The 13,658-nt window shown below is 41.7% G+C and overlaps 1 protein-coding gene across 1 annotated transcript in view; it reads left to right on the top strand.

Moving 5' to 3' along the window:
- The window catches only part of ENAH (ENAH actin regulator), a 135,727-nt gene that overhangs the window by 60,343 nt on the left and 61,726 nt on the right, over positions 1-13,658 (top strand). Inside the window, 1 exon segment of the mRNA XM_057314883.1 lies at positions 4,087-4,252. Coding sequence (XP_057170866.1) covers positions 4,087-4,252 — 166 coding nt within the window.

Raw genomic sequence — 13,658 nt, forward strand, 5'->3', positions numbered from 1 at the left:
TTCTCCTTCTGTAAGTGGTTGGTAGTAGAGAAGAAGTTGTACAGACCTGGGTACTTTACCACAGGTTAGGCTCTGTGGGGCAGTCAGTAAGTAAATAAATAAAAGATCAAGATAAAAATTAATATCAGGAAGATGAAGTGTAACAGTTATAACTGTACCAATGGCATTTGGTCATAAAGTGAAACTTATTTCATGCCTGTTCTTCACAAAACTGTAGCTTAGTAATTTACTAATTTAATCTTGGGTGCAGTTCCGTTACTGACTCAGAATGTTGAAGACTCTGACTCGCTGTTTATTTTTGAGGCTTATTATAACGCAGATAGAAGGCTGTTAGGAGGATCATAACATTTTTGACTCTTTTGCTGTGCTTGTTGGCTCTTAATTTTCTTAAACATTTTTTGGGGTTTTTTTTTTTTTTTTGACTCTTCAGTAGCTGTGGTACTTAAATCTTGCCTGCCTTCCATTTCACTTTTCCCTGAAAAACTGCACATATGTATGTAATTTCAGCAATTTGCAAGCTTCCCCATTGACTTTCTCAGGTAAAAATGCTAGAGAAGGCTGGAAATTCTTATCAGAAGAACCTGTAAGCTGTTTCTGTCGTTGCTCCATTGCTCGCTACACCCCAGTGTGCAGGCAGCTCTGTTGGGACTGAGGCCAGTCTTACTTTAAGGCCCTTGTTAAGTATTTCACGGGACCAGGGAGAAATGGGGGGAAAATGGCCTAGGTGGAGATGTTAGAGAAAGCTAGTTGTTACATTTACAGTATATTACATTACATGATTTTTATTTTGAGATTTTTAAGTTCCAAAATATCCTTGTTTTAGTAAGTTGTTGTGGTGTTTCCTCCCTCCCCCATCTCCTCCCTGGCAAGTAGACCAAAATGTTATCAACCGATTCTGTATTGATTCATGCAGCCTATTTTTGAAGTCTGGGTTCATGAGATCCAAGACGGTGCCACTGGCCTATTTTATGCACACCTGTAATCAGAGTTGGTGTATGTGTGGTTTTCTTCTCACGTCAGCTGCCAATTCTATTTTCCAGTACCAACTGGGTGTGCAATTCAGTTCTCTTCTGACGCTGTCTGGAGTTAGTGTAGACGCCGCATGTTAGGGGCTCAGTCCCCTGAGAATGACCCTACTTGAGGGACCAGCTGCTGATGGGGTACGTGGGCTACCCATACATTTAGTGCCCAGCTGCCCACAAATTCTGATGTTCCCCCCACCTCCCTGCAGGTTCGGCAATGTGCTAGAACAACTCCTAGAACTCAGGAAACTGCTTTGCTTACTGTTACTGTTTTTGTTTCTTTGTTTTCAGTAAAGGATATAATTTAGGAACAGCCAGGTGGAAAACATGCATAGCACAAAGTATGGGGCAAGCACAGAGCTTCCATGCCCTCTACCGGCTCGCCAACCCGCCAGCCTTGCGGTGTGAGCTCCTTGGGGTGTTTTGATGGAGGGCTCGTTATGTAGGCATGATGGAGGACATGATTGCCCATTAGTGAGTGAACTTGATCTCTGGCCCTTCTGCCCTCCGCAGAGGTGGGGGGTGGGGTGGAACTGAAAATTTCCACCCTGTAAGCATGGCATGGTATTTCTGGCAGCCAGCCCTCATCTTGAAGCATAGAGCTGTTGAGCAGCACGCCAAAGACACTCTTACTGCCTGGAAGATTCCAGGGGTTTTAGGAGCTCTGTGCCTGGATCTGGGACAAACACCAAATAATTTCTGTTACAACACAGTTGTCTGTCTAGTGAGGAGAGGTCCTCAGATGCCGTGGAATGGAATTGTGAGGACTTGGCTTGCATTTGTCACTGAGGACCCCAGCGGGCGCTGCTGTCCCTTCTTGTCTGGGCTTTGCTGTGGCTTCTAGGACAACAGTTATTCGGGCATAACCTGTCCCTCACAGCTTGCCACACAGCCTTGTTACTTTTTCTTCTCTTGAATCTTGGCTTTTTTTTTTTTTTTTTTTTTTGTGCTTGTTGGCTTCGCTGAGAACTGGATTTGTATTTTTAGTTTCTCATTTTGAAGATTTCTTTTCATCTTCATTAGAAAACTAGTCAACTAATTTTGGCATTTGTGTCCTCTCTTGGCTGCTTGGATATGTCTGTCTTTGTTTCTGTGGTGATAGCTTTCCCAAGGAAATGCAAATGACCAGACATTTGATTGCTAAGTAGTTTGTATGTATCTTGATTAATCAGGATTAGTTAAAGCTGTTGAGTTAACTGTGTGCTTCCCTGTTTGGAATTGTCTCCAGCAGCCCACTCCAGAGCAGTGGTGGAGGAGAAAGTGGGGACATTATGTTTAACTCTCTTCGTTTTAGATTTCCTATGTATATTTAAAAGGATTTTTTGTTTTGTTTTGTGTTGTTTTTTAGTCATGGAATGACTTAATTTATAGCAAATGGGGGTTTATTGCTTTGGCTTCTATGATCCCACTGGGACTTCTGGAGGAGACATTGTATTATAAATATTAGGAAACGTGTCCAAAATACTAATGTTTTTGAAAACTGGAAAATGCTGTTTTGTTACTTACCATTAGTAGTAGCTTTCTTTCTTGGGCTATATGCTGTAAGGGGCCCTTTGCCTTAGCTTGTTTCACGGGATCTTTGTGTGAGGTCCTGAAAATGCTGTCACTTCACAAGTATTTCTGTTGTGAGTGATGAAGAGATTTCAATTTCTTTGTTGACAAATGCTCTTTAATCAGGCGTTTAGAAATAATTCAAGCTTTTGTCATTAACTTGTTTTTATTCCCAGGACTAGTTTACCAAGAAATTTTAGTGCCACATAAAAATTTAGGCAGTACCACTCTATTTCAGTGTTTGTGCTAAACAAATACTGTTACGAGTTAGTTTTTGTAAAGTTTCTCTGATGGAAAATTAGAAATAATGATGACCTCACTGTTCTGAAGTGACCGTGTACCTCAGTGCTGCGACCCCTGTGGATCTCCCCTGATGTTCCATCGTTAAGTCACGTGACGAGTAAACCACAGGCTGTTGAGGGATGGGGCAGAAGTGTGAGTAAGAGGAGAGGGTCAGACAGTAACTTTTTCTTTTTGAGGATATTGGCCAAGAACCATATGATCAGCTGCTTAAAATCCTTGAGGCTAACATTGGTAGATGAGCGGTGCTTTTGTTAAGGATGAGGTTGGATGAGCTATTTTGGGGGCATTTCCATTAACTTCTGCTTTAAGCATCAGATAAGTCTTCGATGTGGCGATTGTGTTATTTTAGTTGGGTCAGCATAACGTACCTGTTTTGTTGCTCATTCTTAGTATTCGATCCTTTAAAAAATAAGCTATGTTATGAAGTAATAAAATTCAAATCAGTCTTTTTCCCCCCAGTAGTATTACAGAATATTTAGAAGAGGAACCTAGTACTTAACATGAAATTAAGATCATCTCTACTTTTTATTTCTGTATCTCAGTCTTGGTAACAAATAATTGAAACAAAGCTGAGATTTAAAGATTCTTTCATGGAAATTAGCCTTTTCTTTAATATTTGTCTATGAAGGTTAGAATTTAAAATCTAGAAGGATCTCTAGAAATTATCACATTTTTAGATGAAGAAATTTAGGACATAGGATGTTGTCTTGCCCAAGTGGAATCAGGGACTAGACCATTGCCATCCATTGCTTGTTAGTGGCCACTCCATATTTCAAGGAGAATATAGAGCTCATCAGAATTTGTTCTGTAGACCTTGAAGCAAGCCTGATGGTAAAAAGAATCTTGCCAGTAAAGAGTGGGTAATCACAGGTCACCAGTATTATAAACAGATGTCCAGTTGAACAAATGATGGCTAATTTATACTTGTATTCAGTTTCATGAGCGTATTAGATGCTGTGTATTTGGTTAGAAAACAGTTCTCGTGTTGCTTGTCTCAGTGCTCTTTATGGATCCGGACCTTCTCTGGTCCCTCATCACACTTGTTTTTGGTCTCTTCTCCCCATTAGACTTTATGCGTAAAGACAGGAAGCCCCTGTCTTTCTTGTTCTAGCACCCAGTGAAGCACTGATTGTTGGCTAATTCTGTATAGCTGTATGGGAGACATGGCATATTTTAAATATCTTAAGTTTGCATATTTTATTTTTTACAGTGAACAGAGTATCTGTCAGGCAAGAGCTGCTGTGATGGTTTATGATGATGCCAACAAGAAGTGGGTGCCAGCTGGTGGCTCAACTGGGTTCAGCCGAGTTCATATATATCACCATACAGGCAACAACACGTTCCGAGTAGTGGGCAGGAAGATTCAGGACCATCAGGTAAGGGTCTATTAAATTCTTATTTAAAGTTGTCTATATACGCAGCTAATGAATTGTTGAACACTAACAAAAACTTAGGATGGTACTATATGCTGGCTAACTGAAAAAAAAAAGTTGTCTAGAATTACACAGGGGGGCGCCTGGGTTAAGCGTCTCAGCGGTTAAGCGTCTGCCTTCAGCTCAGGGCATGATCCTGGTGTTGTGGGATCGAGCCCCACATCAGGCTCCTCTGCTATGAGCCTGCTTCTTCCTCTCCCACTCCCCCTGCTCGTGTCCCCTCTCTCGCTGGCTGTCTCTATCTCTGTCAAATAAATAAATAAAATCTTAAAAAAAAAAAAAAAAAGAATTACACAAGGACTTGTAAAATGGTCAGTAAACTGAACTAGTGCTTTGCAGGCGCAGTCAGCATGTTCTGGGTGGGAGAACTGAGTACCGGTTTGCCTTCCTACCCTTTCCCCCTTTTAGGAGGCCTGAATTTGGGTGAGGATTTAGAGCTAATTGCACAAAAAATATAAATATGACTTTAAATTATGAACATGCATGAGGTAGGTCTTGGGGCCTTCCAGCTAACTAGGTTTGGGAATCCAAAGTAAATTTAGGACAAACAAAAATGTGAAATACCACTTAAAGAGGAGATTTGTATGTTTAAGGAATTCATTTCCTGCCGAAGGCGTGGGGCTAGAGGAAGGAGTTGAAAGTCTAAATAGTTTCAGAAAATACTGTTGAATTCTTGTATGATAGAAAAATTCCAGGTATTAAGGTTGTTAGAATAGTTAGGCTTTTGTGATGCGTTCTGGGATGAAAACTAAGCTTTTACTAATTCACTGCCCTGGATTTCCCAGAAAGGTGACTGGATTTATTTGATGACTTGATTTCTTGGACCTTAACAGACCAGGAGTAGTAGATAGAGGAAAATGTAGATGGGGTCTTACTAGCACTAAGAATATGCTAATAGCAGCAAGAACTTCTCTGAAGGACAGCTTTATGAAATACTTTTAGTTCCAGTAAGATGGTGGAATCATCCAGTGTTAGCCACATGCAGGAAAAATGGAACAAATTTCCAGCTGAGCCCTTAACTGAAGAAAGACAGGTCTGTAAGTTTCCCCTGGGACACCCTGAGGTGTCGTGTGCAGCTGGATGCTGCAGCAGCCCTGTGTTTTAGGGTGGCGGTTATGAACTGCGAACACCTAGGGACTCAGGTTTGTAATGGGTGCATGCAGTGGCTGTGGGCTCTGAGACCACAGTTTATGTGCATCCTCCACGCCAGGATGCACACCGTCAGCCTGGGGGACAAAGGTGTTTGTGGTTTTCTGAACGATGGGAGCGTCCAACTTCATTCACACAAGTGTGGTTTGGAAGTTAACAGATGTCAGTGACCCTCTTGGGACACCCTGCAGAAGCACGTGCAGTGCGGAGTCGGTCCGCAGATAGAGAGGTTCCTGTGCTTAATGCAAACTGCCCAGCCTGCCCCGCTTCCTGCCTTCGAAAGGTCCCTTCTCCTTCTGTCGCTGCCCTGGGCCCCCCACCCTACCCTGTTCTTTCCCTCCTCGGTCTCCCCGCTCCTGCTGTCCACCCCATTGCGTGGCCCTTCTCTGGCCCCCAGTCTGTGTACCAGGAACCTTTGTTCCTGGTCAGGAATCCAGGTGCTACAGAGGTCTCTCCCTCCAGCACAATGTCCCCACATGAGTCAGGCCTGAGACAAATCAGACACTCCCAGAGATGCTGTTGCAGAGAAGAAAATGAAGACGGCACAACTTTAAAAGATTGCTAGAAATGGCTCAACATTTTTTTTTTTTTAAAGATTTTATTTATTTATTTGACAGAGATAGAGACAGCCAGCGGGAGAGGGAACACAAGCAGGGGGAGCGGGAGAGGAAGAAGCAAGCTCATAGCTGAAGAGCCTGGTGTGGGGCTCGATCCCATAACGCCGGGATCACGCCCTGAGCCGAAGGCAGGCGCTTAACTGCTGTGCCACCCAGGCGCCCCAACATTTTTAATACAATATGTCAAACCAGTATGACTTTTTTTTTTTTTTAAGATTTTATTTATTTATTTGACAGAGACAGCCAGCGAGAAAGGGAGCACAAGCAGGGGGAGTGGGAGAGGAAGAAGCAGGCTCCTAGGAAGGAGCCCAATGTGGGGCTCGATCCCAGAATGCCGGGATCACGCCCTGAGCCGAAGGCAGATGCTTAATGACTACGCCACCCAGGCACCCCTACATTTTTGGTGAATTTGATGAATTGGTCATTTCATAGCACTGATGAACAACCCTAAAAGTATCTAAATGTTGGCAGAAAAGAAAATGACTATTTAAAAATAGTTCGATTGAATCATTATGTTGTACACCTGGATATTATTAAGTTATATAAATATAATGTTATATTTCAGTTATACCTGAATGAATGATAAAAATAATTAGAAATATGCCAAGAAATTTTCATATGAAACACTTAAGTTTTTATTCATGAGTAAACTATGACTTCTAGGTTTTGACAAATGGAATGTTTGGAAATTTAAAGAAACTTTTTTTTTTTTTAATTTATTTATTTGACAGAGAGACAGCCAGCCAGATAGGGAACACAAGCAGGGGGAGTGGGAGAGGAAGAAGCAGGCTTCCAGTGGAGGAGCCTGATGTGGGGCTCGATCCCATAACACCGGGATCACGCCCTGAGCCGAAGGTAGACGCTTAACGACTGCGCTACCCAGGCGCCCCTGGAAATTTAAAGAAACTTCTGAATAATTTGTGACACTAATATGAAATCATTATGAAGATTAAAAAATGTTTAGGAAACAGGGACACCTGGGTGGCTCAGTTGGTTAAGCGTCTGCCTTCGGCACAGGTCGTTGTCCCAGGGCCCTTGTTGGAGCCCCATATGGGGCTCCCTGCTCAGCGGGGAGTCTCCTTTTCCTTCTGCCTGCCACTGTCCCTGCTTGTGCTCGCTCTCTCTCTCTCTGTCAAATAAATAAATAAAAATCTTAAAAAAAAAAAAAAAGACTTCGACTGGAGTGACAGGATGTACATGTAGAAACTGGTAAAACATCTAAGCTGTCCTTTGATGGACAAATCTTTATGGCATGTAATGAACTTGACCTAAAGAAAGCAGGGAGGAAATACTAAAAATAAAAGGAGATATTAAATAAAAAAAGACATGAAAATTATTAATACAAAAGCTGTTTCATTGAATGGAAAAATTGGCAGAATCAAAAAATGAAAAGTCACAAATAAACAGTATTAGGATTGAAAAAGATCATTATAGTAAGGAAATAAAGTATAATATTATGAACAGCTTTAGCCAAGAAAGGGGTCATCTTGTAGAAAAATATCATTTACCAAGGCTGGTAGAAAAATAGAAAAACAGACTCACAGTCATAAAATATATCAATAATTAATAGTCTAACCCCAAAATGTAAAAAACAAGGAGCGAGGGAGTCCAGAGCTTTACAAACAAAATCTGAAAACCTTTAAGATATTACCTGTTTTGGGGCGCCTGGGTGGCACAGCGGTTAGGCATCTGCCTTCGGCTCAGGGCGTGATCCCGGCGTTATGGGATCGAGCCCCACATCAGGCTCTTCCGCTATGAGCCTGCCTCTTCCTCTCCCACTCCCCCTGCTTGTGTTCCCTCTCTCGCTGGCTGTCTCTATCTCTGTCAAATAAATAAAATCTTTAAAAAAAAAAAAGATTATTACCTGTTTTATACAAATTGTTCTAAAGAATAGTATTTTATGAGGCTAGTATAATTTTGATATCTGCAACATAGAACAATTTGAGAGAGGAAGATTATAGGCCAGCCTCGGTTATGAGCACTGACATGGATATAAAAGTCCTCAGTGAGATGTTAGCAGACCAAATGCAGCAGTGTGTATGGAAAAAATACTACCTCTTGACCAAATAAGGTTTGTTTCCATCTCAGTAATGTAAGACTAGTTTAACATTAGATAATTTATTAATGTAGTTTACAAGGAGAAAACCTATAAGAAAAAAAAATGAGATTCAGAAAAAAAGCATTTGATAAAATCCATACATAATAATTTTCAGCACATTTGGAATAAGAATGAATTTTCTTAAGCTAATAAGGATGCATAGTATAAACATACATCCAGCATCTTACAGGATAGTATAATGTCGGAGGGGATTACCATGAGACTCAGGAATTACTTGGGGATTTCAGCTTTAATCATTTGCATTTAGCATTGCAGAGGAGGAGGTAACCTAGTGATAGGAAGATGAAGGAATACAAGCTCCACGGATCGGAAAGGAGAAAATAGAGCTGACCGTATTCCCTGGTGATACAGTTGTCTACATAAAAAAATCCCAGGAGCATCTGCAGATGAGATATGAGAACTGATAAGATTATTGAGCATGGTTGCTGGATAGATCAGTTTATAAAAATCAGTAGCATTTTTGTATAACTAGCAATAAACAATTTGAAAATACACCTGACCCTTGAACAACCTGGGGGTTAGGGGCACCACCTCCCATGCAGTTGAAAATCCATGTATAACTTTCGACTCCCCCACAGCTTAACTGCTAATAGCCTACAGTTCACTGGAAGCCTTATTTATAACATAAATGGTCAATGAACACATATTTTGTGTGTTATATGTATTATGCATTGTAAGTAAGCTGGAGAAAAGAAAATGCTATTAAGAAAATCATAAGGAAGAGAACATACATTTACAGTACTGGATTGTTTCAAAAAATGTCCACGTGTAAGTGGACTCATGCAGTTTAAACCTGTGTTGTGCGGGGGTCAGCTGTATAATTTTACAAAGATATCGCTAAAGTAACAAAAATGATAATGTACCTAAGAATAAATGTAATAAATGATTGGTTTGTTCCCTCCCTCCCTCCCTCCTTCCCTTTTTTCCTTCCTTCCTTCCTTCCTTCCTTCCTTCCTTCCTTTTTAGGGGAGGGGAGGTGGGAGGGATAGAGGGAGAGAGAGAGAATCTGATCCCACAACCCTGAGATCATGACCTGAGTTGAAATCAAGAGTCCCTCGCTTAACCGACTGAGCCCCCCAGGCGCCCCTAATTGGTTTCCTTTCATTCCAGACTGTCTTGTTAACCATTTTTTCCCCCTAAGATTTATTTTAGAGAGAGCAAGCGAGCAGGGGGTGGGGGGAGAGGGAGAGAGAGAATCTCAAGCCTACTCCCGCTGAGCATGGAGCCCGACATGGGGCTCAAACTCATGACCCTGAGATCATGACCTGAGCTGAAACCAAGGGTTGGACTGACCTAACTGGCTGTGCCACCCAGGCACTGCTACCCTGTTACATTTTTTAATGGTTATAGTCTGTTTTAAGTGGAAACTTATTGATCACCCCCCATTTATTTTTAAATTTAAATGCACACATATTATATACATACATACATATTAAAATGCCCCCCCCCCTTTTGCTTAACACTAAGTGCTTATTATGTTCTAGGCACTGTGCTTAGGTTTGAAAGAAGGCTGCAGTAAAGAATGAGTTGTTAGTTATGGTAATGAGGCATACAGGAGCGGTCATTTTGTTGAGAAGACGGGGAAGGAGGGTCGTGGATGACTTCGTAGACAGAGTCACATACTGAGCCAAGAAGACAAGGAAGAGTAGATGCTCGGTGCATGGTTTGCTGTGCTAGGATGTGGCTGGAAGTGGGTGAGAATGTGGAGGATGGAACACTCACCCGACTCAGGCTCATTGGGTGGGAAGTATCGAGGATGATGATCAAGTCCAAACCTGGAGGCGTCCCTAGCGGACCTCCAGCAAACAGTCTCATGTGAGCACATCTGCTTTCCCTTTTACTTTTTTTTTGGGGGGGTGCCTGGCTGGCTCATTAGAGTCTGAGACTCTTGATCTCAGGGTTGTGAGTTCAAGCCCCATGTGGGGTATGGAGCCTGCTTAATAAAATGTAAAAAAATAAATAAATAAAGTTTCTTGAGATTATGTACATTACTGTCTATCCTTGAAAGTTAGAAATGAAGTAGTTGAATCAATATGTTCAGTCTCTCCCAGTGGAGGAAGTGGACTAGTGGTGTACATAACACGACTTAAGTTAACATTTTCCTCCTCTAACATTCTGTTGCTTGAATGATTGAAAAAGTGAATGTCGCTGTCTTTGCCTGATCTTTCCAGACTATTTGCCAAGCAGGGATATAGATCCACTTCCAAATGGGGCTTATAATTTTCCAATGATGATTTATGGCCCCCACCCCGATACGTACAAGCATCACATGACAAGAGGCCATCGTTTTTTAAATTGTAAAATGTATACCACATAAGATTGACCATTTTACCCATGTCTGAGTGTACAGTTCAGTGGCATTCAGTGCACTCACATGGGTGTGCAACGGTCACCACTGTCCATCTTCTTCCCACGCTGAAACTGAGCCCATGAAACAGTCTCTGTTTGCCCTTCCTTAGTCCCTGGCAACCTTCATTCCACCTGTTGTTGTTTTTTTAATAAATTTGATTATTGTAGGTATTTCAGATAAGTGGAGTCAGACAGTATTTGTCAGTTTGTGTCTAGCATAATGTCTTTAAGAGATCATCATATTTAAAAATAATTTCAGGTTTGGGTATTGGTGGATGAGGTAATATAGACGGATCTTCTCTCTGAGAACTAACACAGTTGGACAGAATATTAAGAAGAAGAGTGTTTGGAGAGCCTACATGACAAAGAATTACGGGTCCATGATCTGAAAGAAGAGAGAACCGGAAGAGTGAGCCCAGCTTCGGACCTCTGTTTACCTAGAGGCACGTCCCACTTTTCAAAGGGGGGACTGAGCAGAGCTTTTGGCTAACTTCTGGGACTAACAGAACAAGAACTGGGGATTAGAGCCTGCTCATGAGGAACGGTTTTCTTGGTAATCCGTAGGCCATGATTTGGGACCCTGAAGCCCTATCCCCTGGGAAGAGGTTTGCCTCAGAATGAGGCTGGTCTTTACGGGAACTGATACCCAGCCTCTAATTACTTCATTCACTCTGGGGTTGAGTTGATTTCAGATTGTTAGTTTTCCTAGCTGCTTGCCAGAAGCAAATGTGAATCTTCCCTGGAAAATATAACATCATTGTAGGCTTCACAATTTCCATACAGTTGTCCACACGCAGCATCTGACATGAAATAAAATCACCTGGCCCATGGGGAGGCAAGAGGAGTAGTAACAGAACAGACCCACTGGGAATCCAGAATTGACTTTAGAGTAACTATGTTTGATATAGTCAAGGAAATAGCACAAGGTTGAGAATTTCAGCAGAGAATGGAAAATTGAAAGAAGAACCACATGGAAATTTCAGAATTGAAAACTCAGTGTTGTTAATAGTTCGGTGGTGGGTTTTACAGCTGACTAGGAACAGCTAAAGAGAAGCAGTAAGTGGAATATAGGTCAGAAGAAAATATTCAGGGGCGCCTGGGTGGCACAGTTGGCTCAGACTGTGATCTCAGGGTTGTGAGATGAAGCCCTGCATCAGGCTCTGTGCTGGGGCTGCAGCCTGCTTAGGATTCTCTCTCGCCCTCTGCCCCCCACCCCAAAAAGAAGAAGAAGAAAATATTCAGACTGAAACTAAGAAATTCTAAGAGAGGAAAAATATGGGCATGCAAAAAACATAGGGAAACGAAAACTAATTCCAGAAGATAAAGGCACCCAGTGTTTATTCCAGCAGTATTTATAATAGCCAAAATGTGGAATTCACCCAAGTGTTTGCTGATTGACGAATGGATAAAGATGTGGTGTGTGTACACAATAGAATATTACTTGACCATAAAAAAGAATGAAACCTTGCCATTTGCAACAACATGGATGGAGCTGAAGGTTATTTATTTTGTTTTTAAGTTTTTATTTATTTATTTGACAGAGACAGCCAGCGAGAGAGGGAGCACAAGCAGGGGGAGTGGGAGAGGAAGAAGCAGGCTCCCAGTGCTCCCAGCGGAGCAGGGAGCCTGATGTGGGGCTTGATCCCAGGATTCTGGGATCACACCCTGAGCCGAAGGCAGACGCTTAATGACTGAGCCACCCAGGTGCCCCGGATCTGAAGGTTATAATACTAAATGAAATAAAAGACAAATACCATACCATATGATTTCACTTACATGTGGAATCTAAAAAACAGAACAAACAGAAAACAGAAATAGACTCATAAATCCAGAGAACAATGGGGCACTGCAGAGGGGAGGGATGGGGGGATGACGAAAGACGTGAAGGAGATTAAGAGAAAAAAGAGATGTAGTGGACGTAGTGAAAAGTGTAATGTATGTGTAGTTGGAGGCCCAGAGGAGAGAACAGGGTAGAAGAAAAGCTGAGGAGGTAATGAAAAAGAATTTTCAGAAATTAATAATAGAACATCGGCTTAGAAATGCTGTAAACCTTAAGTGGGATAAATACAGAGAAAACCATATAAAAACCCATCATATGAAATCACCATAAACTAAATGCAGCATGAGACCCGTGAGCAGCCAGTGAAGACAAAACAGCTTGAAGATGCTACAGTGAATGGCCGGCTGACTTCTCAGTAGAAGCAGCAAAAGCTGAGAAGGCAGTGGGCTTGAAAGAAAACAAGTGACCTATGTAATAAAAATCCTCTTCGAAATGAAGGTGAATTAAAGACATTTTCTGACAGACAAAAAATGGAGAGAATTCATCATGAGATCTGCATTGAAAGAAACTGAAATTCTGAAATGTGTTCTTCACGATCAGAAATGGTCCCAGCGGAAGCTTGGAAAGGGCAGAAGGAATAAAAAGTAGCAGCAGGTGTAAATATGGGCAAATCCTAAGTGATCATCTGCTGTATAAAACAGTGAGGTGCTGATGCCTGTCATACTCTCCAGGGCAGTGAAAGCTTGTCTAACTAGCAGGCTAGTAGAAGGGTAATAGTAATACACTCTAAAAGAAGGTGGGATGGATTTAGGCCTAAATTAATATATAATTTACATGAAATATAATAAATGGACTGAACCCTCCAGTGAAAAGCAGAAACAGGCAGATTGTGTAAGTCACTCAGAATTAATAATCTGAATGTAAAACTGTAGCTGCACACACAGGGTTGAGGCTGGGCACAGCAGCCGTGAAGAACGAGCAACAGGGTAAGGATGACGTACTCCAGTGGTAATCAAGGCCTAGGACAGAGCGACAGTAATTAAGACACTGTGATGTTGGCTCAAAGATAGGCATATTGACCAGTAGAACAAAACAGCCACGTAGACACCTGATTTATGAGAAAAGGAAGCCCGCAGCACAGTTAATAGGTAGTACTGGATTGATTGGATAGCCATATTGAAATGAAAAGGAAACCTGAACCTTATTTCACACCAGAGGCTAAACTTTCCAGGTGGATTGGGGATGTAACTGTGAAAGTAAAACAGTAAAGCTCCTAAATAAAATAATATGGGATAATATTTTCATGGTCTTGGAATTGAGAAGCACTTTTTAAAC

The sequence above is a fragment of the Ursus arctos genome, unplaced genomic scaffold (assembly GCF_023065955.2).
Source record: "Ursus arctos isolate Adak ecotype North America unplaced genomic scaffold, UrsArc2.0 scaffold_2, whole genome shotgun sequence".
Classification (NCBI taxonomy): domain Eukaryota; kingdom Metazoa; phylum Chordata; class Mammalia; order Carnivora; family Ursidae; genus Ursus; species Ursus arctos.